General features: G+C 43.4%; 1 protein-coding gene across 5 annotated transcripts in view; it reads left to right on the top strand.

Moving 5' to 3' along the window:
• Window positions 1-26,964, top strand: part of LOC109917695 (zinc finger protein OZF-like) — a 36,494-nt gene extending 9,530 nt beyond the window's left edge. Inside the window, exons 1-2 of one of the 5 annotated variants that reach the window (XM_048619674.1) lie at window positions 13,692-14,047; window positions 23,633-26,964. In XM_048619674.1, the coding sequence (XP_048475631.1) occupies window positions 23,787-25,454 (1,668 nt within the window). In that variant the 5' untranslated portion in view covers window positions 13,692-14,047; window positions 23,633-23,786 and the 3' untranslated portion in view covers window positions 25,455-26,964. The other 4 variants (XM_048619676.1, XM_048619677.1, XM_048619675.1 and 1 more) reach the window with 4 other exon arrangements.
• The last annotated feature ends 679 nt before the right edge of the window (window positions 26,965-27,643 follow it).

Raw genomic sequence — 27,643 nt, 5'->3', positions numbered from 1 at the left:
GGCCAGCATTTATTGCTTCTTCCTAATTGTCTTGGAGATGGTGGTAGTGAGGTGCCTTCTTAAATCATTGCAGTTGTTTGGGTATAGGGACACCCGCCATGCTTTAGGAAGGGTGTTCCAGGATTTTGACCATTACGTTGAAGGAATGGTGATAGAGTTACAAATCAGAGTGTGGTGTGGCTTGGAGGGAAATTTAGAGCAGGTGATCTCCATGCGTCTTGTCCTTCTAATTAAAAACCGGTCTGTCTGTTGGGCAAGAATTCTGTTCCATTGATGGATAAGCATCACATCAAGAAGTCAATGGAAGATGGTTTTCTCGAAAAGCAATCAGGCCACCCGTGATATAATATGAAAGAAAATCATGGACAAAGTTCATGTTATCTGCAGGAGATTTTAACACATATGGAAGTAAAATGGTTATGCTGGTGTCCTGTTTCAGAATTGCTTGTCGTGACTGGCTTGTCATTTTTGGCTGTTCCCCTGAGTTTATTTTGAACACATGACATAGAGGTTCGTAGGCACAGTAGCCAAGTTTCCAGCTTTTGATTTCATTTAGATTTTTAAAATTTAGTTTGATTTATTGTTGTCACATGTACTGAGATACAGTGAAAAGCATTGTTTTGTGTGCTAAACATGCAGATCGTACCATACAAGTGCATCTGGGTAGAGGAACAGAGTACAGACTCAGTCTGGGAATGTGTAGCTACAGTCAGCATTAACTAAAAAAAACCCAAGTGGTGAGCCTGAACAAAGTGTGGAATTCCACCAAAAATTTCTGCAGTTGCTATGGTCATTTTCTTTTGTAATGATTATTTTGTTATTGTGCTTGCACCTTTAGCCACAGTCTTAAATTTGTGCATGGAGTCTGTTTAGTCCACTTAGCATTGGAGACTGGGTAGCATGCTTGCCTTTGATTTAGAAGGTTGTGGGTTTAAATCATGCTCCAGAAACTTGAGTACAAAATCCAGGCACACAAGTCAGTGCAGCACTGTCAGAGACACCATCTCTTAGATGAGAGCCCCTTTGCTCCCCAAGTGGGATAGATTGTTAAATAGATTGTTGTTATTTATTTGTGTTCATGAAGCCTTGCTGTGTACAAATTGGCTGCCATGTTGCCATATATGATGTTGTCAATTTGTAAAATATGAACTATTAATCTTCATTTTCATTGACCAATCTAATACTCGGGACAACAAGGTGCAGGGCTGGATGAACACAGCAGGCCAAGCAGCATCATAGGAGCAGACAGGCTGACGTTTCGGGCCTAGACCCTTCATCAGAAAAGGGGGAGAGGAAGGGGGTTCTGAAATAAATAGGGAGAGAGTGGGAGGCGGATAGAAGATGGATAGAGGAGAGGATAGGTGGAGAGGAAACAAACAGGTCGAAGAGGCGGGGATGGGGCCAGTAAAGGTGAGTGTAGGTGGGGAGTTAGGAAGGGGATAGGTCAGTCCAGGGAGGACTGACAGGTCAAGGGGGTGGGATGAGGTTGGTTGGTAGGAGATGGAGGTGCGGCTTGAGGTGGGAGGAGGGGATAGATGGGAGGAAGAACAGGTTAGGGAGGCAGGGACGAGCTGAACTGGTTTTGGGATGCGGTAAATACTCGGGACATTTGTTTGGAAGAAAACGCCTTTAAATGTGTCAGGACATTTTAGAACACAATGACTGTACAGACCACCTGATCTACCAAAGGGACCATAAGATCATAACATATGGGAGCAGAATTAGACCATTTGGCCCATTTGAGTCTGCTACACCAATCATGGCTAATATGTTTTCAACCCCATTCTTTGGCTTTTTCCCCATAATTCTTGATCCCCTCACTAATGAAGAACCTATCTGTCTCTGTCTTAAATATACTTGACGACTTGGCCTTCTCAGCCCTCTGTAGTAATGTGTTCTACAGATAACCACCCTCTGGCTGAGAAAGATCCTCCTCATCTTGTTTCTAAAGGGTCTTCCCTTCACTCTGAGGTTTTGCCCCCAGATCCTAGTCTCTGCTATTGGTGGAAACACCTTCTCCAAGTCCATTCTGTTGAGGCCTCTCCGTATTCTGTAAGTTTCAATCAGATCTCCTCTCATCCTTCTGCACTCCATTGGGTACAGCCCAGAGTCCTCAAGTGCTGCTTATATGACACGCCGTTCATTCCTGGGATCGTTCTATGAACCTCTTCTGGACCCCTCCAAGGCCAGCACGTCCTTCCTTAGAAATAGGGCCCAAAACTGTTCATAATATTACAAATGTGGGCTGACCAGAGCCTTACACAGCCTCAGCAGTACATCCCTGCTCTTGTATTCTCGCCCTCTCAAAATGACTGCTAACGTTGCATTTGTCTTCCTAACGGTCAACTGAACCTGTATGTTAACCTGAAGAGAGTCCTGAACTAGGACTGCCAAGTCCCTTTATGCTTCAGATTTCCAAATCCTCCCCCCGCCATCTAGAAAATAATTTATGGCTCTGTTCTTCGTACCAAAATATATAACCTCACACTTTTCTGCATTGTATTCTATCTGCCACTTCTTTGCCCACTCTCCTAGTCTATTTAAGTCCTTCTGACCCTCCCTGCTTTCTCAACACTGACCGTCCCTCTATATATATCTTTATGTCATCTGCAAATTTAGCAACAATGCCCTCAGTTCCTTCTTCCAGATTATTAATTTTTAACGTGAATAGTTGTGATCTCAACACTGACTCCTGCAGAACTCCATGAGTCACCACCTGCCATCCTGAAAAAGACCCCTTTATTCCCACCCTGTGCCTTCTATCAGTCAACCAATCCTCTATGCATACCAGTATCTTGCCCCTAACATCATATATTTAGCAACCTCCTGTCAAAGGTCTTCTTGAAATCCAAACAAGTGACATCCACTGGCTGTCCTTTGTCTAACTTGCTTGTTACCTCCCCAATTCTAACAGATTTGTCAGGCATAACTTCCCCTTGACAAAGCCGTGCTGATTCAGCCTATTTTACCATGCACTTCAAGGACTCCATAATCTCATCCTTAACAATGGTCTCTAAAATCTTACCAATGACTGAGGTCAGGCTAACTGGTCTATAATTCTGCATTTTCTGCCTCCCTCCCTTTTTAAATAGGGATGTTACATTAGCTATTTTCCAGTCCTCTGGAACCCTTCCTGCCTCCAGTTATTCCTGAAAGATCATCACCAATGCTTCAACAGGCTCCTAAGCTATTTCCTTCAGAGCCCTGACATGTAGTCCATCTGATCTGGATGATTTGTCCACCTTCAGACCTTTCAGCTTCCCAGCACCTTCTCCTTAGTGATGGCCACTACATTCACCTTTACCCCCATGCTCAAAATAAAAAAAAAGGTAAAAAAAATGTAAGTGAAAAGATATCTGACTTGGAGTTTGGAGAGATGTAGTCTGCTGTGTTTAACCAAAAAACTTGTTCTGTCAATTTAAAGAGCGAGTGAATTTCCCAAAATTAGATAGAACCAAGTTGCTGTGTAAGGGGAAAAGATGTCCAATTACAGAATAGATGTGAACAAAGTTTGTAGATGTTGGTGTGTTCGCCGAGCTGGAAGGTTTGATAGCAGACGTTTCATCCCCTTATTAGGTGACATCCTCAGTGCTGTGGAGCCTCGAAGCGCTGTTGTCTTGTGCTGGTTCAAATTTATGTGGTCCGGTTTTTGCTGCTGCTTTGAACAGGACGAATGTGGTCTATAACATACCATGCGGAGACTGCACAAAATACTACATGGGACAAACAGGCAGACAACTAGCAGCCCACATCCACGAACATCAGCTAGCAACTAAACGACATGACCAGATGTCCTTGGTTTCAATACGCACAGACGAGAAAAACCACACTTTCAATTGGAACAACATTACTATCATTGGACAAGCCAAAAAGAGGACAGCCAGGAACAAAAACAGAGGTTACTGGAAATGTTCACAGGTCTGGCAGCATCTGTGAAGAAAAAATCAGAGTTGACGTTTCGAGTCTGATGACCCTTCCTCAGAAATGGAAGTGAGCTCCTGAGCTTTTCCAGCAACCTCTGTTTTTGTTCCTGATTTACAACATCCGCAGTTCTTTTGGTTTTTATTAGAGGACAGCCAGGGAATTCTTGGAGACTTGGCATTCATCCGCGGATTCCATTAACAAACACATTGAATTAGACCCGATATACCAACCATTACAATGCACAGTCAGAACAGGCACCTACCGAAAGCAGCAAAAACCAGACCATATCAATTTGAGATAACAAGGTGTCGAGCTGGATGAACACAGCAGGCCAAGCAGCATCAGAGGAGCAGGAAAGCTGACGTTTCGGGCCTAGACCCTTCTTCAGAAATTGGCCTGCTGTGTTCATCCAGCTCTACACCTTGTTATCTCAGATTCTCCAGCATCTGCAGTTCCTACTATCTCTGAAACAATTTTAACCCCACTGCAAAGCCTCTTCTAAGGATGCCTACCTTTTGAAGAAGTTACCCTCCTCCCTCCGGAAAGACCTCAGTGGATCTCTCTCCCACTGCAGCCCATTTCTGAAGAAGGGTCTAGGTCCGAAACGTCAGCTTTGCTGCTCCTCTGATGCTGCTTGGCCTGCTGTGTTCATCCAGCTCTACACCATGTTATCTCAGATTCTCCAGCATCTGCAGTTCCTAGTGTCTCCATATCAATTTGAACTGGCACAAGACAACAGCACTTCACAGGAAGCTCCACAGCACTGAGGATGTCACCTAGTAAGGGGACGAAACGTCTGCTGTCAAACTTCCCAGCATGGTGAACACACCAACATCTACAACCAGCACCCGAACTACACATCTTCACTCAAACCCTGAACAAAGTATCTACAGCTATCTGATGGGTTGTGCTGTGTAACTGTCGACAACACCTGTATCACCACAAGGAGGTCACATTGGCCAGCTCATAGCATGAACTGTGCAGGCAAACAATGAGAAAGAAAAGGATCTGTCTTCATGAGTATAAGTATGTTTAAAAGCTTGTACGAGTGAAAGCCACAGTAGCAAAAATGAAGCAGTGTTAAGTCTGTTGGATTGAGTTTAAAATAGAAGCTTATATTGTTTAGAATCATTCTGTTACTTGCGCAGTGCACCTATTTAATCATTGTGTGTGTTGTTTTGTTCAAGTTTGTATAATAAAGATTCTTTTGGTGTTTCAACTCAATCCTGATGACCTGCTATTTCTTTTCTTACCTGTGGTTCTTCCACACATTCTAATGTTGAAATGATTGTGGTGTAGCAAGTCTGATCCTTACAAAGTCTGGCTTGTCCAGTATTCTCACTGGTATTGTACTCCTGATAAAATCTGAAAACATTGATTGGACATTATAGAGTCATTGAGCACAGAAATAGACCCTTCAGTCCAACCAGTCCATGCTGACCATAATCCCAAACTAAACTAGTCCCACCTGCCTGCACTTAGTCCATATCTCTCCAAACATTTCTTATTCATGTATTTATTTAAATGTCTTTTTAAATACTGTAACTGTATCTGCATCCACCACTTCCTCTGGAAGTTCATTCCACACATGAACCACACTCTGTAAAAAAATATGCCCACTAGTCTTGAGATCCCCCACCCTAGGGAAATAACATCTGCCATTCACCTTATCTATACCTGTCATCAGTTTATAAACCTCTCTGAGGTTCCCCCTCAACCTCCCATGCTCCAGTGAAAAAAGCCCCAGCCTATCCAGCCTCTCCTTATAACTCAAACCCTCCAGTCCTGGTAAATCTTTTCTGAATCCTCTCTAGCTTAATAATATCTTTCCTATAATGAGGCAACCAGAACTGGACACTGTACTCCAGAAGATGCCTCACCAATGTGTTGTAGAACCTCACCATGACGTCCCAACTCCTTTACTCAAAGATCTGAGCAATGAAGGCAAGTGTGCTAAATGGCTTTTTAACCACCCTGTCTACATGTGATGCAACCTTCAAAGAATTATGTACCTGCACCCCTAGGTTTCTCTATTTACAACACTACATAAGGCTCTACTTTTAATTGTATAAGTCCTGCCCTTGTTTGTTTTACCAAAATGTAATACTTCGCATTTGATTACTCTATTGCTGCCTTATGAAGAAAGCTTCCTTAGCAGCTTGCTGGCTGATAAACACAGGACAGGCCTGTTATCTGTGGCCAGGACATATTTCTAGCACAGGCCCTGAAACAAGAATGGTACTATTGGAGCTGATTATCCACATGTAACAGGCTCTGTACAGAATTCATTATCCATTGGTTTGACATTGCGAGCAGGAAACCATTTTTAAATATTTGCTCCTTACCTAATTTAACATCATGCTTGAACTTAACACTTTCCTTTTGAGTAATTTGTAATTACTGAAGCAAAATATTAACTGACTACTGCTTGCAGTTCTGATGGTTATAATATGCAAAAGGATGTAGAGGCACTGGAGAGGAGACGGAGAAGGCTAACAGGGATGATGCTAGAAATGTGTAGTTTGACATTTCAGGAAAGGATTTAGGGGCTGGGTTTCTTCTCTCTTCAGAAAAGAAGGCTGAAGGGGTGGCTGAATAAAGGTCTTTCAAATTATGAAAAGTTGTGGCAGAGAATGTGGGGGAAAAAGCATAACTACAGACCACCAATAGAAGATATTCCCCAAGAAATCCAATGGGGAATTCAGAAGAAACCTCTTCACCTAAGGAATGCTGAGAGTGTGGAGCTCACTACCACACAGAGTGGTTAAAGTGAACAGTATCAATGTATTTAAGGGAAAGCTAGTCAAACATGAGAGAAGGAAGTAGAGGGTTACGATGATAGATTGAGATGAGGATAAGTCATAGGAGGGTGTTTGTGTAATAAACACCAGCTGGTGTGTCAAGTGGCCTGAGTCTGGGTCATGGATCTAATCCAATTACATTCCTGGATGATCCAGCTCCAAATTTTAGTAGCACCTATTCCCCAAGACTTCAAAGTCAGTGAATATATCTGATAATTACCATCTATTCAATAATGCTGTGATAACAGCTCTTAATCATTTTCCAGCTCCCTTCATTTCTGAAGAAAAGTCAAAGAGTCATAGAGCATGGAAACAGACCCTTCGGTCCAACCAGTCCATGCTGAACATAATCCCAAACTAAACTAGTCCCACCTGCCTGCTGCTGGCCCATATCCCTCCAAATCTTTCCCATTCATGTACTTATCCAAATGTCTTTTAAACATTATGATTACACCCACATCCACCACTTCTTTAGGAAGTCCATTCCACACACAAACCACCCTCTGTGTAAAACAATTTGCCTCTCATGTCTTTTTTAAATCTCTCTCCTCTCACCTTAAAAATGTGCCCCCAGTCTTGAAATTCCCCACCCTAGGAAAAAGCAACTACCATTAACCCTACCTGTACTCCTCAATATTTTTTTTTTTTTTTACTCGAAGCATTAACACTGTTTCTTTCTGTGCAAATGCTGTCAGAACTATGAGTTTTTTTTCAGCAATTTTTGTGTTTATTATGTTCCCTGCCTACTGTTATGGATCACAAGGGTGATGCACTGGAAATCTCACCTTGCTATTCCTGAAGTCGTCACAGAAATTAGAAAGTTTATCAAATTTTGTAAAGCTCCTGATTTACTTGTTAGATAGATCTAGGCTATCAGAAAACACAGATCAGGTTGCTGCACTTAACAAGAATGAGGATTTATTATAGATAAATAGTTTTTAACCACACAAACAACAATGAATTCTCCACATATAACACTTCTCACTAAATCTCCAACGCCTCCCAGAAACAGACACACACATGAACAGGAAGAGTTTTGAGAGATATAGACCAAATTCTGGCAAATGGAACTAGATTAATTTAGGATATCTGGTCGCCATGGACAAGTTGAATCAAAGGGTCTGTTTCTGTGCTGTAAAACTCAATACACTATATACAGTCAGACAAGAAAACATTGATGTTTTGGTGGAGGGATTAAAAAAACACTGAGAAAACAGTTCACTGAGATGATGCTTTTGCTTGCCAGGATTTCCTGTTCCTCAGTCATTTTTTCCAGGTTCTTTTCACTTCTTCATAGGAAGCATAAACAACTGGTACCTCTCACTGCAAAGTATCTCGATTACTGCTTAAAGATAACAGCTTATGGCAGGTGAAGGGGGGTGGTGTGTGGGGAAATGGTTCAAGTTTTAGGTATTTTTCTGGAGAGAAAGGCACACTACCTGCCCTTGCAGTGGTCGGTAGGGTTCTGCCACCATTGTATACACACACATGTTGTTCAGCCATCCAGGAACTGAACAGATTGCATTGTTGGACTGATGGCCTTTCTGTTCTATAACTGGTCAGAACACCACAAACCAATCAGTGACCAGTTGCCAGCCAAATCTCAAACTTTATATACACACACACACACCCCTGGTACCAGCCAGTAGTCAAACAGCCACCCCTGCACTGCTTGGACAAAGCAGCAGTGTGAGCAAGACTTACGATGAATTTTAGTAACTTGCTTTTAAAACGTGTAGCAATTCTTTCCACAATTTCTGGTTTCAAACACTCCTTTGTCCCATTTCAGTTCACTATCAAAAATGCAGAAAAATCGAAAGGTATGGTCTTTATATACTTCCAGCCTTACAATATGAAACACCTTTTCAAATTGTTTCATCACAAGATATATGATACACAAACGAGAAAACAGGAGACATACATCTGTTCATTCTTACTCCCCACTCTTCTCTCCTCCCCCACCCTTATACAATCAGATTTCTTAAGTCTTTAACTTAATCCACCATTTCACACTCAGGATAATGCATCTGCAATTACATTATCTCTTCCAGCAATGTGAATGTTCTTTACGTTATATGGTTGAAACAAAATACTCCATCTGAATAGCCTCACATTTGTATTTTAAACTTTTCAATGAATGCCTTTAGATTATGGTCAGTTCTGAGTAAATTACTCTGGCTTTTGCAAACTCCATTTTGGTTGAATTTATTACACAGCCAGCAAACTGTAGTTACTTAAACTGGTATTCTGCTTGTCACATGCATTACTAAATACTATGACATCATACAGCACAGAAACAGACTCGTTCATGTTGACCAGGTTTCTTAATCTGAACTAGTCCCATTTGCCTGCATTTGGCCCATATCCCTCTTTAACCTTTCCTATTCATGTACCTGTCCAAATGTCTTTTAAATGTAATTGTATCTGCCTGTACCACTTCCTGTGGCAGCTCATTCCATACACGCACACCTTCTGTGTGAAAAAGTTGCCCCTGAAGTCCATTTTAAATCCTTCCCCTTTCACCATAAACCTATGCCCTCTAGGTTTGGATTCCACATCTTCTAAATAAGCTACACAATTACAGATCTCAGTTATGACATGATCCGCAAGTCTTTGGAATATAGCTGAACTGGTGAATGGCTTGAAGGTGATGGTATATCTGCTGCCCTTGTCCTTCAAGGTTAAAGTGGTCATGAGTTTGGAAGGTGCTGTCTGAGGATCTTTGGTGAATTTCTGCAGTGCATCTTGTAAATAATACACACTGCTGCTACTGAGCGTTGGTGGTGTCGAGAGTGGATGCTTGTGGATTTAGTGCCAATCAAGCGGACTGCTTTGTCCTGGATGGCGTCAAGCTTCTTGAGTGTTGTTGGAGTTGCACTCATCAAAGCAAGAGGGAAGTATTCCATCACGCTGCTGACTTGTGCCGTGTAGTTGGTGGACAGGCTTTCAGGTGTCAGGAGGTGTGTTACTTGCTGCAATATTCCTAGCCTCTGACCTGCTTCTGTTGTCACTGTGTTTATGTGGTGAGTCCAGTTGAGTTTCTGGTCAATGTTGATAGTGAGGGATTCAGTGATGGTAACACCATTGAATGTCAAGGAGCAATGGTTAGATTGTCTCTTATTGTTGATGGTCATAGCCTGGCATTTGTGTGGCATGAATGTTGCACTTGGACATGGACTGCTTCAGTATCTGAGGACTCGCGAATGGTGCTGAACGTTGTGCAAACCCGTGGAACTGTAAAAGAACTGTCAGGCACAATTTCCCCTAAATAAAGACCCAGGTTCGATTCTACCTTCAGGCTACTGTACGTGTGGAGTTTGCACGTCCTCCCCGAGTCTGCATGGGTTTCCTCCAGGTGCTCCAGTTTCCACCCTCAGTCCAAAGATGTGCAGGTTAAGTGGATTGGCCATGATAAACTGCCCATAGTGTCTAGGGATGTGTAGGTTAGGTGGATTAGCTATGGGATATGCAGGGTTACAGGGATGGGGTAGGAGGGATGGGTCTTGGTAGGTTGGTGTGAACATGATGGGCCAAATGGTCTGCTTCCATACTCTATGGATTCTATGATTAAAGCCATGCTTGCTCAGTTTGATTTTATTACGTATTTCAAAATGCTCTGGTATCACACCCTGTATAATTGACTCTAGCATTTCCCGATGACAGATGTCAAGCTAATTGGCTTATAGTTGCCTGTTTTTTAATCTCCCTTCCTTGTGTTACTTTAGCAATTTTAAAATGCTTTGAGATTTTTCCTGAATCTAAGGATTATGCAAGATTACTACTAGTACATCCACTTCTTTTAAAATCCTCGGATGCAATCCTTCAAGGCTATGGGCCTGGTGTTTAAAGAAACTCTTACTGTCCAATTTTATAGTAATTACTAATTTGCCCTTATAGTTTATTTTCTCCCTCTTTATTTCTTTTGTTGGTCATCTTTGGTTGGTTCTGACAACTGCCCAATCATAGAATCCCTGTAGTGCCATAGAGACCATTCAGCCCATCAAGTCTGCACTGACCTTTGAAAGAGCATCCCACCCTATCCCCATAACCCTTTGTTCTCTCATCATTTTGTAACTCTGTTTCTCTTCAAAGTAATGAGGATTTTCAAGAATTTCCCAATTTAATTTTTAATTTCCAGCTTTGCTTTTGCTTTTCTTTAATGGTCATTGTATACCTTGTGTCCAGGGATGGGGGAGGCAGTGTGCTGTATAACTGTATCGCAGCAACTTCAGGAGAGAACATTACTTGTAGTGGTTTGACACTGGACCAGTTAGTCAGGTTTAAAGTCATTGGTACTAGGTCAAGTGAAAAGCTGATAGATTTTCAGAAAAAACAATCCTATACTCAAAAGATGGATGGATCAGTTACTAGACTGAAGCACAACTCTGATTGAGGTGTAGGAGGTGGCAAGGGTTAAAGGAAGGGTCAGTATCAGGGGGCCATCATTGCAATGTGAAAGGCAGGAGGGTCAGAGGGGATTTGAAGGCTGTGTCATGCAGACACAGCCAAGAACACAAGATGTCCCTATGTGTCGCGGATTAATAAGTTCATATTTTCCAGCCAGGGAGTAAGCTATCCATCTCCTGCTGAATGTTGGTGCCTCTCCCTTTCTCAGTGTCTGTCCTACACTCTGCCCCCCCCCCGCAGTCTGAAGCATGGGGTTGTTCAGCACGGGGGCAGACCCTTCGGCTGAGCTCGTCCATGCCGATTGGGTTTCCCGGGCTGGACAGGTCCCATTTGCCCACATTTGGCCTGTGTCTCTCTGGGCCTTTCCTGTTCATGTGCCTGTCCAAATGTCTATTCAATGTTGTAGCTGTGCCTGCATCCACTGTTCTTCTGGCAGTTCATTGCACATGCAGACCATCTTCTGTCTAGAGGGGTTGCCCCTCAGGTCCCTTTTGAATCTTTCCCCTCATCACATTGAACCTGGGCCCTCTGGTTTTGGACTCCCTACTCTGGGGAGAGACCTTGGCTATTCGTCCTATCCATTCCCTTCATGATTTTGTGGATCTCTGTGAGTCGCCCCTCAGCCTCCGGTGGTTCAGGAAGTGGGGTCCTGGCCTGTCCAATCACTCCTTGTAGCTCGGGCCCTCCATTCCTAGCAATGTCCTTGTGAATTTTTTTGCATCCTTTCCAATTTAATTATACCCTTCCTAATGTCAGAGGGTCAGTGTCGATGGAGCACCGCACTATTTGAGGGTCAGTGCTGAGGGAGTGCCACACTGTTTGAGGGGCAGTACTGAGTGGGCGGGTGCACTCAGAACTGAGGGAGTGCCGCACTGTCGGAGGGTGAATGCTGAGGGAGCGCCGCACTGTCGGAGGGTGAGTGCTGAGGGAGCGCCGCACTGTCGGAGGGCGAGTGCTGAGGGAGCGCCGCACTGTCGGAGGGCGAGTGCTGAGGGAGCGCCGCACTGTCGGAGGGCGAGTGCTGATGTAACGTTCAGTTGGAGCTTTATGTAAATTGGACACTGTTAGTGAAAACATTTGAAGCGCTGTTGTTTGTCATTTATATAAATGATTTAATGAGAATATAGAAGGCAATGGTTAGTAAGTTTGTGGATGACACCAAAATTGGTGGTATAGTGGACACTGAGGAAGGTTATCTAAGTTTACAAAGGGATCTTGATCAATTGAGTCAGTTGGGCCGAGGAGTAGCCGATGGAGTTTAATTTGGATAAATGCGAAGTCTTGCATTTTGGTAGAACAAACAAGGGCAGGACTTATTTAGTTAATGATGAGGCCCTGAATAGTGTTGTACAACAGAGACCTAGGGGTTCAGTACATAGTTCCTTGAAAGCAGAGTCGCAGGTAGATGGGGTGGTTAAGGTGTTTGGTACACCTACCTTCATTGTTCAGACGAGAGTGTAGGAGTTGGGACGTCATGTTGAGGTTGCACAGGGCATTTGTGGGGCATCTTCTGGAGTGTCCAGTTCTGGTCGTCCTGCCATAGTAGGGATATTGTTAAATTGGAGACTGTTCAGAAAAGATTTACCAGGATGTTGCTGGGACTGGAGGGTTTGACTTATAAGGAGAGACTTGAGACTATTTTCCCTGGAGCGTAGGAGGTTGAGGGATATCCTAAAAGAGGTTTATAAAATCATGTGGGACATGCATAAGATGAATGGTAACATCTTTTCCCTCACGTAGGGAAGTCCAAAACTAGAGGGCACGGGTTTTGGGTGAGAGGGGAAAAGATTTAAAAGAGATCTGAGGGGCAACTTTTTCACACAGAGGGTTTTTCATGTGTGGAATGAGCTGCCAGAGGAAGTCGTAGATGCAGGTACAACATTTAAAAGACATTTGAATGGATACATGACTGGGAAAATTTAGATGGCTCTTGGCCAAACACAGGCAAGCGGGACTAGTGCAGTTTGGGAAACCTGGTCGGCATAGACGAGTTGGGCCGAAGAGTCTATTCCCGTGCTGTATGACTCTACTGCAGATTGGCATTGTCATCCACAGCCTACATCGGACACCAAACATACTGAACCGTACCTACTAGATCCCTTCTAGTTGCTCTGGGCTCTCAATTAAGACTCCACCTCCTCTGCAGGTTTACATTTGAGTCCCTTTACCGAGTCTGAGCCTAAGCAAGACTCTAGAACCCCTCTAGATGATCTAGGCCTGGACATGACCCCAAAAGCCTCCAGCACCCTTGTTCTTGGTCTGACCATACAGTGCACTCCAGTCCTTGGTCTGGGCATAGACAAGATTTCTTTGATTACCACTAATTTTGGCCACATCATGTTTATTCTCCATTTCAATCCCCGTTAGAAAGTACCGAAAAATTGAAAAGACACGGTTTTTACACTGTCCAGTTACTGAAAGACACAAAGAAAGATGCAGTTTTCTCCTGCGGTTTGACACAATTCATGTTTCCACATGAGGGAGAGTTTCAGTCAATGGGTAAAGAGCAGAACTGAGGAAGGGTCACCGGACCCGAAACGTTAATTCTGTTTTCTTCTTCACAGATGCTGCCAGACCTGCTGACCTTTTCCATCAACTTTGTTTTTGTTCCTGATTTACAGCATCCGCAGTTCTTTTGGCTTTTATTTTATGGGTAAAGATCTGTTACGCTCAGCCCTGCCCCTTATTCACTCCGATTGCTGGGAGGACCAGCTGTTCCTGTTTAGCTCCCTAGCACCGCCCCCTTTGTCTATTGGTCCTGAGGCGCCATCAATCAGCAGCGGCGCGCAAGCTGGAGCATGCGAAGTACGTTTACAAGTCAACAGCGCGCAGGCGCAGTGCGAGTGTCGGTCCGGGGAAGAGGCACGTTAATTTACGTCTCCCGGAGAAAGGCTGCGGACGAGTCGGTTTTCGGAGTGAGTGGCAGTGGGTAGGCGGAAAAATTATCCCGAACACCCAGGGTATATTTCAAATCTAAAACGACGACATGCTCGTTGCATGTTTGGACGAACTCTGCAACGTGTTAGCGTTGCTTCCCTGGAAGGCCCCGCGTTAACCATCACCTCCTCGTTTTGGGCAGGGTGTGTGTGCGCGCGCAGCCGCCATCTTAATGTGGGCAAGGTACGACGGGGCGCATGTGGACCGCCATTTTGTAGAGGCTGTGTTTCTCATTGCGCATGCGCAATATGCTGGAACTGGAGTCGAGACTTTGTGGAGAAGGGTCATTGGACCCGAAACGTTAACTGCTTTGATTCCACGGATGTAGCCTGACCTGCTGAATGTTTCTTCTTCCCCAAGCAATTTCTGCTTTTGTTTACGGTTTCCAGTATCCGCAGTTTTCTTTTGTTGAGAATTTATTTCGTGGGCTGAGACAAATGTGTTTTATAAACTCCATTTATAGGGGCTTCGGAGGAGCTAACTCGGACCAATTAAACTTATTTTGTCTCAAACACATACACATTTTATATGAGTTGATTTAGTTCACAGAATCATATGGTATAGGAAAGTCCAAGAATACACAAAAACAAGTTGCTGAGCAGCAGTGGCAGCAGTGAAGGAAAAATGAGAGTTAACGTTTCTCAGTACATCCTTCCTATAGTACAGTTACCAGAAATGCACATAGTACAGAATAAAAAATGAAAAAATCGCGGATGTTGTAAATTAGAAACAAAAACAAAATGCTGGAAAAGCTTAGCAGGTCGGGCAACATCCACAATACTCCAGCTGTGGCCCTACCAAAGTTCTGTATAGCTCCAATCTACTCTTATAATTTACTCCAAGACAGATTAGAATTAGCATTATTGTCACATGTACTCACATGAGTACAGTGAAAAGTTTACAAGTCACCACTTGTGGTGCTATTTTAGGTACAAAAGTACCCAGGTGCAGACACTTAAGTATAAGATTCTTTGTTATAAAATAGAAAAATTTAAGAAATAAAAAGTCAAGCAGAGGAATAAAGCAGAAAATTAAATAATTTTACAGTCCTTTCATGCGCTAGGGCCTCACCTCCAGTCCACGAGGCAGGATCTTGCCTCTAGTCCAAACTTATTCTGCCTAGGTAATTTGGGGGGGTGAAAGAAAGGTTTTTTTTTAATAAAAGATTGATATAGGCACACGTTCTGTATGCCGCCTTAACTATCCTATTATCCTGACCTGTGACCCTCGGGGATCTGTGGATCAATACCCAAAATCCTTTTGTTTGTCTGAGCTCGCTGGTTTATAGTTTCTTAATCTTCCTCTACCACTGGAACCGCACTAGCTGTCCTGTAGTCCTCTGGCACATCCCTTGTTGCCAAAGACAATTAAAATTTATGTCAGGGCTCCTTTTAATTTCCTCCCTTGTCTTTACAATAGCTTCGGATACAACCCATCCACACCTGGGAACTTGTCCACTTTTAAATCTGCCAAAGCCTCCAATACCACCTCGCTTCTTGTGTCAGTCTGCTGCAGAACTTCACAGTGCACCTTCTCAAATTCTGTAATTGCACCTTCCATCTCCCATGTAAATACAAATGTATTGTATTTAAACTACACGTTTAACACACTACCAGGGTTCTACAGCTTCAAGTACAGATTACCCCTTCACCCCAAATAGACCCTGTTCTTTCCCTGGCTATTCTTTTCCCCTCGACATACTTATAGAATAGCTTGGGATTCTCCCTAATTGCCGGCATTTTCTCATGCCCTTCTTTGCTCTCATAATTGCTTTCTTGAATTACCCTTTGCACTGGCTATACTCCTTTTTAGAGCCTCTGTTATTTTGTTCCCTTAGTATTTTTATTCAGTCCTGAATATTCTTAGACATCCATGTTTCTCTGGGCTTATTACCCCAACATCACACCTGAAAGGGAACATTATTAAGACAGAAATCAGGAAAGTGAAGAGGAAATATGAGATAGCATTGGCAGATAAGGTTGAGGATAATCCAAAGAGATTCTACAAATGCATTAAGAGCAAGAGGGTAACTAGAGAGAGGGTAGGGCTCTTAAAGATCAAGGAGGTTGTCTTTGTGTTGAACCCCAGGAGATGGGAGAGATACTAAATGAATATTTCGTGTCAGTTTTTACTGTGGAGAAAGAAATGGAGTGTAGAGAATGCAGAGAAATAAACTTTTTCACATTTTTTAAAAACAGTTCACATTACAGAACAGGAAGTTCAGGAGATCTTCGAGACTATAATGGTGGATAAAGCTCTGGGACCTGATCTAATCTATCTCAGAATGTTGTGGGAAGTAAGGGAGGAAATTGAGACCCCTTGCAGAAATATTTGCATTATCTATAGCTCCAAGTGAGGTGCCTGATGACTGGAGGGTGGCTAATGTTGTACCTTTTTGTTTAAGATTGTAAAGAGAAACCTGGAACTATATACCCTGTGAGTCTGATTTCGGGTGTGGGTAAGTTGTTGGATATAGGATTTATGGGCATTTAGAGAGGGGAAAAATTGATTGGGAATAGTCAGCATGGTTTTCTGCGAGGAAAATCGTGTCTCGTAAACTTGATTGAGTTTTTTTTTTTAGGAAATTACCAAAAAGATTGACGATGGCAGAGTAGTATACATTGTTTATTTGGATTTTAGAAAAGCCTTTGACAAGGTTCCCCGTGGTAGACTAATTAATAAAGTTAGATCACATGGGATTCGGGTTGAGTTTGCCAACTGGATACATAATTGGTTTAACAGCAGGAGACGGAGAGCAATGGTGGAGGGTTGCTTTTCAGACTGAAGGCCTGTGACCAGTGGTGTTCCACAGGGATCAGTTCTGGGTTCTCTTTTGTTTGTCATTTTATATAAAATAACTTAGATGGGAATATAGAAGGCATGGTGAGTAAGTTTGCAGATGACACCAAAATTGGTGGCTTAGTAGACAGTGAAGAAGGTTTTCTAAGATTACAAAGGGATCTTGATCAAATGGGTCAATGAGCTGAAAAATGGCAGATGGAGTTCAATTTGGATAGATGCGAGGTATTGCATTTAGTGACAACAAACAAGGATAGGGCTTATACAATTGATGGTAGGGTCTTGGGTAGTATTGTAGAACAGAGGGACCTGGGGTGAAGGTACATATTCTTTAAAGTTTACATCACTTATAATCATTCAAAAGGCATTTAGCATGCTTGTCTTCATTGCTCAGTCGTTTGAGTATGGGAATTGGTACGTTGTGTTGAGATTGTACATGACATTGGTGAGGCGTCTTCTGGAATACTGTGTCCAGTTCTGGTCACCCAGTTATAGGAAGGATATTATCAAGCTGGAGAAGGTTCAGAAGAGATTTACCAGGATGTTGCCGGGTATGGGAGGTTTGAATTATAAAGAAAGGCTGGGTGTTTTTTTCACTGGAGTGTAGGAGGTTGAGAGGTGACCTGATAGAAGCTTATAAAATAATGAGAGGTATAGATAGAATTGATGGTAGTTGTCTTTTCCCTAAGATGGGGAACTTCAAGACTAGGGGGCTCATTTTTAAGGGGAAGAGGAGAGAAAATTAAAAAAGACCCGGGGCAAATTTTTTATTTCGAGGGTGGTTTGCATGTAGAATGAACTTCCTGAGGATATTTGGATGGATATATGAATAGGAAAAGCTGGGAAAGATAAAGGCCAGGAGCAAGCAGGTGGATCTAGTTTGGGATTATATTCAGCATGGACTGGTTGGGCAGAAGGGTCTGTTTCTGTGCTGTATAACTCTTATTTGGGCCTGTGCCTTTTTTGAATGCTTCCCACTGTTCTGCTGTACCCTCAAGTAGCTGTTTCCAGTCTACTTTGGCCAGATCCTGCCTTATTTTAATAAAATTTGCCTGACTCCAATTCAACACATTTTATTTTTACAGGCCATCTTTCTCCTTTTCCATATTGTACTTAAAATACTCTTGTGGTCTCTATCACTAAAATGTTCCCCACTGTCACCCTGAGCACTTGTCTGGCTTCATTCCCTCAAATTAGGTCCAGCATAGTGCTTCACTGTCGTTTTAGGACCATCAACATGTTGACATAAAAATCTTTCTTGCATGTATTTCAAGAAATATGGCCCTTCTAAACCTTTTATTCTTTGTTATCCTAGTTAATATTGGGGTAGTTGAAATCCCCATTATGTTTGTACACATTCTAGTGAATTGACTACATATCTGCTCCTCAATTGCCCACTGACTATTTGGAGGCCTATAATACACTCCTAACAGTGTGACTGCCCTCTTTTTTTTTTATTCATACCCACAAAGCTTCCTTCGATGATCTTTCCAAAGTATCATTTCTCTTTACTGCAGTAACTGACTCCCTAATTAATACTGTGACCGTCTCCACTTTTGCACCCTCCCCTATCCTGCCTGAAGAGCCTATACCCCAGAATGGTAAGTTGCTAGTCTTGTTCCTCCTCTAACCATATCTCTGTGATGGTAATGATATTGCAGTACCATGTGTCAATCTGTGCCTTTAACTCATCTGTCTTGCTTCAAACACTCCTGGAATAAAAGGTAGACTGGATGGCCCCTACTTTATTCCTTTGAGACACCAAGGTTGAATGGCTCCCAGCATGGGAAGAGATTCACCCAGTCTTTCCACTGCAATGACCACCAGCTTGTTCACTGAGTCATAGAGCTTCAGAGTCACAGAGGTTTACAGAATGGAAAAGGCCCTTCAGCCCAAACTGTCTATGCTGCCCATTTTCACAATTAAACTGGTCCCATTTGCTAGTATTTGGTCCATATCCCTCCATACCTATCCCATCCATATACCTGTGTAAATGTTTCTTGAATGACAAAATTGTGCTCGCCTCCACCACTACCTCTGGCACCCTGTTCCAGACGCTTGCCACCCTCGAGAGAGGTGGGGGGGGTGGGGGCGAGCAAGAAATTGTCCCTCTGGGCCCTTTCGTATCTCTCCCCTCTCACCCTAAACCTATGCCTAGTAGTTTCAGACTCCTTTACCATGGGGAAAAGCTGTTGGCTATCTACCTTATCTATGCCTATCATGATTCTATATACCTCTTATATGGTCACGTCTCAGTCTCCTACGCTCCGGGGGGGGAAAAATAATGCCCCAGCCTCTCCAACTCTCATAACTCAAACTTTCCAGTCCAGGTAGCATCCTAGTAAATCTTTTCTGCAGTCTTTCTAGTTTGGTAATATGTGGCCTCACCAATGTCTTGTACAGCTGCAACAAGACTTCCCAACTCTTATATTCAATGCTCTGACCGAAGAAAGCAAGCATGCCGAAAGCCACCTTCAAGACCCTGTCTACCCGTAACTCCACTTTCAAGGAGCAATGAACCTGTACCCCTAGATCTCTTTATTCTATAACATACTCCCCAGAGCCTTACCATTGACTGTGTAAGTCCTGCCCTGGTTTGACTTACTGAAATGTAACACCTTGCTTTAAGTAAATTAAACTCCATCTGCCATTCCTCAGTCCACTGGCCTAGTTGATCAAGATCTCGATGTATTCCCAGATAATCTTTTTCACTGTCTACTATACCACCAATCTTGTGTCATCTGCAAACTTACTAACCAATTGTTATCCACATCATTTATATAAATGACAAATAACAGCGGACCCAGCACCAATCCCTATGGCGCATCGCTGGTCATAGGCCTCCAGTCTGTAAAACAACCCTCTACCACCACTCTTTCTTCTACTATCAAGCCAATTTTATATCCAGTTGGCTAGGTCTCCCTGGATCCCATGAGATTTAACCTTACTCAACAACCTACCATGCAGTTCCTTGTCAAAGGTCTTGCTAAAGCCCATGTAGACAATGTCAACACACTGCCCTCATCTACTTTCTTGGTCACATCTTCAAAAAGCTGTCAAATTCATGAGACACAATTTCTCACGCACCAAACCATGCTGACTACCCCATACGAGTCCTTGCCTCTCCAAATGCCTGTAGATCCTGTCTCTCGGAGGCCTCTCTAACAACGTACCCACCACAGCCGTTAGGTTCATCTGTCTGTAGTTCCCAGGCAGTTCATTAGCCACCCTCCAGTCTTCGGGCACTTCACCTGTGGCTGTCAATGACACAAATATCTCCACTAGGGGTCCTGCAATTTCCTCCCTAGCCTCCCACAAAGTCCTGGATTACACTTGACATAAAAAAACATAAGAAATAGGAGCAGGAGTAGGCCATCTGGTTCATCGAGCCTGCTCTGCCATTCAATAAGATCATGGCTGATCTTCAGCTCCACTTACTTGCCTGTTCACTATAACTCTTAGATTTTTGAACAGTCAAAGAGTCATCTTTGCCTTAAAAACGTTCAATGAGGGATCCTCAGCTGCTTCATTGGGCAGGGAATGCCACAGATTCGCAACATTTTGGGAGAAGTAGTTCCTCCTCAACTCAGTCCTAAATCTGCTCCTTCTTAATTTGAGACTATACCTCCTAGTTCTAATGTCACCTGCCAGTGAAAACAACCTCCCTGCTTCTACTTTATCTATTTCCTTCATAATTTTGTATGTTTCTATAAGATCCCCCCCCCCCCCCTTGTTTTTATAAATTCCAATGAGTGTAGTCCCGATCTAATCAATGTCTCCTCAAGCCAACCCTCTCCACCCCAGAATCAACCTAGTGAACCTCCTCCGCACCCTGTCCAATTCCAGTACATCCTTTCTCAAGTAAGAAGGTCAAAACTGTACACAGTACTCCAAATGTGGCCTCACCAGCACCCTATACAGCTGCAGCATAACCACTCTATTTTTAAACTTCATCACTCTAGCAATGAAGGACAATATTTCATTTGCCTTCTTAATTACTTGCTGCACCTGCAAACCAACTTTGTGATTCATGCACCAGGACATCCAGCTCCCTCTGCACAGCAGCATGCTGCAATTTTTCAACCTTGGGATGTATTCTATAGGTCCAGGAGAGTTGTCTATCTTTAGCCCAATTAACTTGTCCAACACAACCTCTTTAGCGATAATGATCGTTTCTAGGTCCTCTGCTCCTTGTCATCGATTATTGGCATGTTATTTGTCTTCCACTGTGAAGACCAACACAAAATACCTGTTCAATGCCATGCTGTTTCCTCACTTCCCCTATTAAATCCCCCTTCTCATGCTCTAAAGGACCAATGTTTACCTTAGCCACTTTTTTTTTCTTTTGTTTTTTATGTATGTGTAGAAACATTTGCTATCTGTTTTTATATTCTGAGCTAGTTTACTCTTATAATCCATCTTATCTTTCTTTATTGCTTTTCTTGTGGCTTTATGTTGACCTTTAAAGATTTCCCAATTCCCTAGTTTCCCACTAATCTTTGCCACTTTGTATGCATTAGATTGCACAATTTGATACACTCCTTTTATTTCCTGAGTTATCCATAGCTGATTATCCCTTTTCCTACAGTTCTCCTTAAGGTCCTGGGGACTTTTCTACCTAAATGTGTTTTAAGACTTCCAGCACCACCTCTTCTGTCATGTGAACTCTCAAGATATCACTATTTATTCCCCAAGTTCCCTAGCATCCATGCCTTTTTTTGACACTACATACTCATTCATTTAGGATCTCACCCATCTCTTGTGGCTGTGCGCATAGATATTGACCTTTACGAGGTCCTATTCGCTCCCTCATTACTCTTTTGCCTTTCGTGTACTCGACGAATCTCTTTGGATTCTCCTTTACCTTATTTACCAAACCCATCTTATGACCATTTATAAATTCCTTAGAAGAAACTTGGTTTCTCTCTCAAGTGTACTGCAACACACTGTATTCTCAAGGAATTCACTTGATCCCAGCTGTCTATACATGTCATATGCCTCCTTCTTCTTGTCCAGGACCTCAATAATTCTAGTCATCCAGGGTTCCCTGCGAAAACAAGCCAGCTCAGCAAGCAAGTCAACAACCTTCCCTACTGCCAGCCTTTCCTTCACTCTTAACAGGAACGTGCTGGCTCTGAACCCTCATTACCTCACTTTTGAAAGCTTCCCACTTACCAGACATCCCTTTCTCTGCAAACAGCCTCCCCCAGTCAATTTTTGGAAGTTCCTGTCCAAGACCATCAAAATTGGCCTTGTCCCAATTTAGAACTTTAACTTATGACCAGATCTATCCTTTTATAGCTATTTTAAAACTAACAGAATTTTGATCACTGGTCCCAAAGTGCTCCACTACTAACACTTCTATCACGTGCCCTGCCTTATTTCCCAAGACAAGGTTAAGTTTTGCCCCTTCTCTAGTAGGGTAACCTACATACTGCTTGAGAAATTCTTCCTGAACACACTGAACACATTTCTCCTCTTCCAAGCCCCTAACACAACCCAGTCCCAGTCGCTGTTGGGAAAGTTAAAATCCCTTACTGTTACAACCTTATTATTATTGCAGCTATCTGCGATCACCTTTACATATTTGCTCCTCAATCTCCCACTGACAACTGGGGGGCCTATAGTACAATGCTGTCAAAGTGATCTCCCCCTTTTTTATCTCTCAGTTCTACCCATGGAGACTTTGTGGACAAACCCTCAAGAACGCCCCCTCTCAGTACCACCATGATGTTCTCCCTAATCAAAAACACAACTCCCCTCATCTCTTGCTTCACCTTCTATTCTTCCTATAGAATCTGTATCCTGGAACATTGAGTTACCAGTCCTGTCCTTCCCTCAGCTATGTTTCTGTAATAGCTATAATATCCCAGTCTGTGTATCCATCCCTAACTTGAGTTCATTTGCCTTACCTGTCAGACCTCTTGCTTTGAAATAAATGCAGTTTAACCCAGACTTCCCTTGCTTCCTGCCATGCTCTTAGCTGCCCTGTCGAATATGTGAACCTCTTCTCTCTCATGGCAGGAAAACAAGCTTTCCTTGGGTGTGCGTTGACTGACCCTAGTACAGGATTACCAACATTACCTTTTACCTTTATTATTTAACTTTCTCTCCTTAACCTCTGTACTGTCCTCCACCTTCTCTTTCATCTCCTTACTGCTTTGGATCCTACCCCCCTGCCATACTAGTTTAAACCGTCCTGAGTGGCTCTAGCAAATCTGCCCACCCGGATATTGGTCTCCCTCCAGTTCAGATGCAACCCGTCCCTCTTGTACAGGTCACCTCTACCCTAGAAGGGATCGACTCAGCTAAGAGACCTTTAAAAATTAAAAATCTGGGAAGTCCTTTAAAAGAAAGATTCATCTGTTGAACCATCAGTCCATGCACACCAAAGAAAGCTTGTTTTTCTGCTGTGTGAGAAGAGATTCATGTATCCATTCCACGTCCTGATTTACAAGCGGATTCACGCCAGGGGAAAGGCCAATAGAATAGCCTGGTTGGAATGTTTCTATTTTTTGGTGAACCATTAGAAGGTCAAGAAAGCGACTAATCAATTTTGCAGGAACTGCAGGTATTTCTTTCCTTCAACTATTGGTAGAATATGGAACTCACTACTACAAGAAGCTGTTGAGATCCCAGGCTTTTGAAGAAATGTAAATGGGACATGAAAGAAAAGAAATTAGGATGATAAACTGAAAGATAGACCAAGAAGCCTGTTTGTGTCTTGTGTGCTTTAGGTAATTCTTTGCAAACTTAATTTTCAGGCTATTGGAAGAGGAAGATTTGATGTCAAGAAAATCAAACCAAACCTGATCTCTCGATCCACTGGGACCTGAACATTCGCAAATCTGAAGGGAGTTACTTCAACTAGTGAGAGGCTTCTCCTGCTGTTGGAAGGGATTGACCCAGCTGGCAAACATGCTGACACGCCAGCGAGCTCGCAACAGTGAGAGGCTGTTCACCTGCTCTGTGTGTGGGAAGAGCTTTAGCTGTTCATCCAACCTGCGGGCACACCAACTCGATCACATTGATGAGAGGCATCTTCAACGCTCTACCTCTGGAAACAGCATTGAATCCTCCAAGGGAACAGTCCAAAATGAGACTGACGAGAGGCCGTTCAGTTGCTCCCACTGTGGGAAGAGGTTTAGTCTGTCTTCCCGTCTTGGCGAGCACCAGCTCATTCACGTTCACGAGAGACCGTTCAGCTGCTCTCATTGTGGGGAGGTTTTCAGTGGGCCAGAGCATCTCGCTGAGCACCAGAAAGTTCACACCAAGGACAGGCCATTCAGCTGCTCCCACTGCGGGAAGAGATTCACTCAGTCTTCCCACTGCATTGACCACCAACTGGTTCATTCAGCTAAGAGACCTTTTAAATGTTCTAAATGTGAGAAGACCTTTAAAAGAAAGATTCATCTGCTGAACCATCAGACCACGCACATCAAGGAGAGATTGTTTTTCTGCTCTGTGTGTGAGAAGAGATTCACTCATCCATTTCACCTCCTGACACACAAACGGATTCACACTGGGGAGAGGCCATTCAGCTGCTCTGTGTGTGGGAAGGGATTCACTCGGGCATCTGACCTTTCAATACACAAGCGTGTTCACACTGGGGAGAAGCCATTTTCGTGCTCCCAGTGTGGCAAGGGATTCACTCGTTCGACCTACCTTCTGATGCACAAACGTGTTCATACCGGAGAGAGGCCATTTTCTTGCTCAGTGTGTGGGAAGAAATTCAGTCAGTCGTCTATCCTGATAACACATCAGCGGGTTCACACTGGAGAGAGGCCATTCACCTGCTCTCTGTGTGGGAAGAGTTTCCCTCGGATGTGTCACCTTTTGATACACAAGCGTGTTCACACCGGGGAGAAGCCATATGTTTGTGGTGTGTGTGGGAAGGGATTTACTTGTTTCCACCACCTGCAGAAACACCGTCCTATTCATACTAGGGAGAGGGTGTTCACTTGCTCCACGTGTGGAAAGGCATTCACTCTGTTGTCCAGATTGCAGAGACACCAACACATTCACGCTGGGGAGAAGCGGTTCGCCTGCCCCGTGTGTGAAAAGAAATTTACTCAGTCGTGTGATCTGGTGAGACACCAGCAAGTTCACAACAGGAAGAAGCTGCTCACATGCCCTGTGTGTGGGAAGAAATTCTCTCAGTTAGCTAAGTTCGAAGCACATCAGCGCATTCACACCGGGGAGAAGCCATTCCTCTGCTCTGTGTGTGGGAAACGTTTCCCTCGTTTGCCCTACCTGAAAATACATGAGCGAGTTCATACTGGGGAGAGGCCGTTCACTTGTCCCGAGTGTGGTCAGGGGTTTGTTTATTCGTCCCATCTTGTGAGACACCAGCGTAGTCACACTGGGGAGAGGCCATTCAAATGCGCTGCTTGTGGGAAGGGATTCATTGATCCATCCCACCTGCAGAGACACTATAGAGTTCACGCCAGGGAGAGTCAGCTCACCTGCTCTTTGTGCAATCAGAGATTTACCCGGCCATCTAGCCTGCTGAAACACAAACAAATTCACGTGTTTGAAGCAGAGCTAGATTCTGTTCTTGCTGCTGTGAGACAGATGAAGGACTGAACCTTTTTTTTGTTTTGAATTCTACATTATTTCAGTTCTTGTCCCTTCAGTTACTTACACCAAAACATTTCGGCTCCCAATATCTTCCAGGATGACTCTGCTAATGTTGGTATCCAAGGAATGTAACAGTAATGCTCCCAGGGATCACCATAAATCCCCAGCCTGTACATCACGTTTACTGGACGTTGTATGTGTGTGTGAGTCACAATATCTGTCACCTTGAATCTGTGAATAGAGCACCTGGTTTCAATGTAAGTCAACTCAGTGTATTGAAGAAAGATGTGCACGGTGCTGACACTTTAAGCTTTCTGTTTACTCCTATGTTGCTCTGCGTTTTTCTAAGCTCGAAGCACATCAGCAAGTTCACACTTGCTGTGTGTGTGGGAAGTGTTTCCCTTGATCGCCTGACCTTTAGATACACAAGTGAGTTCACACTGGGGATGATCCCCTGTCCCGTGTGAGATCAGGGGTTTGTTAATTCATCCCATCTTATGAGCAATGTCTGAACTTATGTCCCACTGTAATGTTTGCTGTTCTGAACTGTGTATGTTAATGGGGCTCCCATCCAATGTTGAGAGTTGTTGGCCTTCAAAGACCACAAGAAATAGGAACCAGAGTACAGCTGTTCAACCCCTCAATTCTTCACCACCATTCAATAGGAATGTGACTGATCCAAAATTCCTCATGACCACTTTCATGTGGTTTCTCTTTAATCAAGGCTGAGATAGTCAGAATAAACGTAGGACTCTACCCCCATCACTCTTTGTGGCAATGAGTTCCAAAGACACTCAACTCTCTGATATAGGAAATGTTTTCTTTTCTCAGTCTGAAATTGACACCCCTTTATTCTGAGACTGTGCCCTGTCTGTCCTGGACTCCAGTTAAGGGGCAGTATCCTCTCAGCATTTATCCTGTCAAGCTCTTTAAGAATCTTGTATGTCTCAATGAGATCACCTCTAAATCTTCTAAAATCTAGTGAGTAGAGACCCAGCCTGTTTCACTTTAGTTCATAAGACAATCCTGTTATACCAGGGATCATCCTTGTGAATTTTCTTTGAACTGCCTCCAGCAAAATAATATCTTTCCTTTTCAATAAGGGGTCTAAAATTGCTCGTAGCACTCCAAATATGGTATTTCAAAATGAACACCTTAATGTTTTCTCACATCATACTCCATTTGCCAACTTACTTAAATCAATATCTTTTTGTAAATTCTTATTTATTCATTCTTGGGATGTAGGTGTCACTTGCCTATTCCTAGTTGATGTTCAACCACGTGGCTGTGGAGTAACATGTGGGCCAGACCAGATAGGTATGGCAGATTTCCTTCCCTATAGGACATTAGTGAACCAGATGGGTTTTTCCTGACAGTTGACAGTGGATTCATGGTTAGATTAGACTCATTTCAAGATTATTAGTCATAGAATCATTAAGTAATACAGCATGGAAATGGGCCCTTTGGCCCAAATTGGTCCATGCTGACCATGGTGCCCACTCAGCTAATTCCAATTGTGCACATTTGGTCCCTATCCCTCTAAATCCTTCTCATCCATGACCCTATCCAAATGTTTTTAAAATGTTGCTATTATACCTGCCTCAACCACTTTCTCCAGCAGCCCATTCCATATATGCACTACGTGTGAAGAGGTTGCCCTATGGGATTAGGGGTGTCACGGTGGCACAGTGGTTAGCACTGCTGCCTCACAGCACCAGGGACCCGGGTTCGATTCCAGCCTCGGGCGACTGTCTGTGTGGAGTTTGCACATTCTCCCCATGTCTGCATGGGTTTCCTCCCACAGTCTAAAGATGTGCAGGTTACGTGGATTGGCCATGCTAAATTGCCCATAGTGTTCAGGGAGGTGTAGATTAGGTGGGTTATAGGGGGATGGATCAGGGTGGGGTGCTCTGAGGTTCACTGTGGACTTGTTGGGCCGAAGAGCCTGTTTCCACACTGGGGATTCTATGATTCTAAAGATGAAGCAAAAATCTCTGCAATTTCTTCCCTAGCCTCCCACGACATCTGAGGATGGACTTGATCAGGCCCAGAGGATTTATCCAACTTGATGCGCTTTAAGGCTGCAAACACCTCCTCTCTGGTAATGTGTATGTGGTCCAAAACATCCCCATTTGTTTTCTTATTGCCTTAGCATCCATTATTCTCTCCTCCGTAAACACTGAGGAGAAATGTTC

This window comes from Rhincodon typus, chromosome 43, assembly GCF_021869965.1.
Source record: "Rhincodon typus isolate 14 chromosome 43, sRhiTyp1.1, whole genome shotgun sequence".
Taxonomy (NCBI): Eukaryota; Metazoa; Chordata; class Chondrichthyes; order Orectolobiformes; family Rhincodontidae; genus Rhincodon; species Rhincodon typus.
Note: the sequence above shows the minus strand (reverse complement) of the source record. Positions and strands in the feature narration are given on the sequence as shown.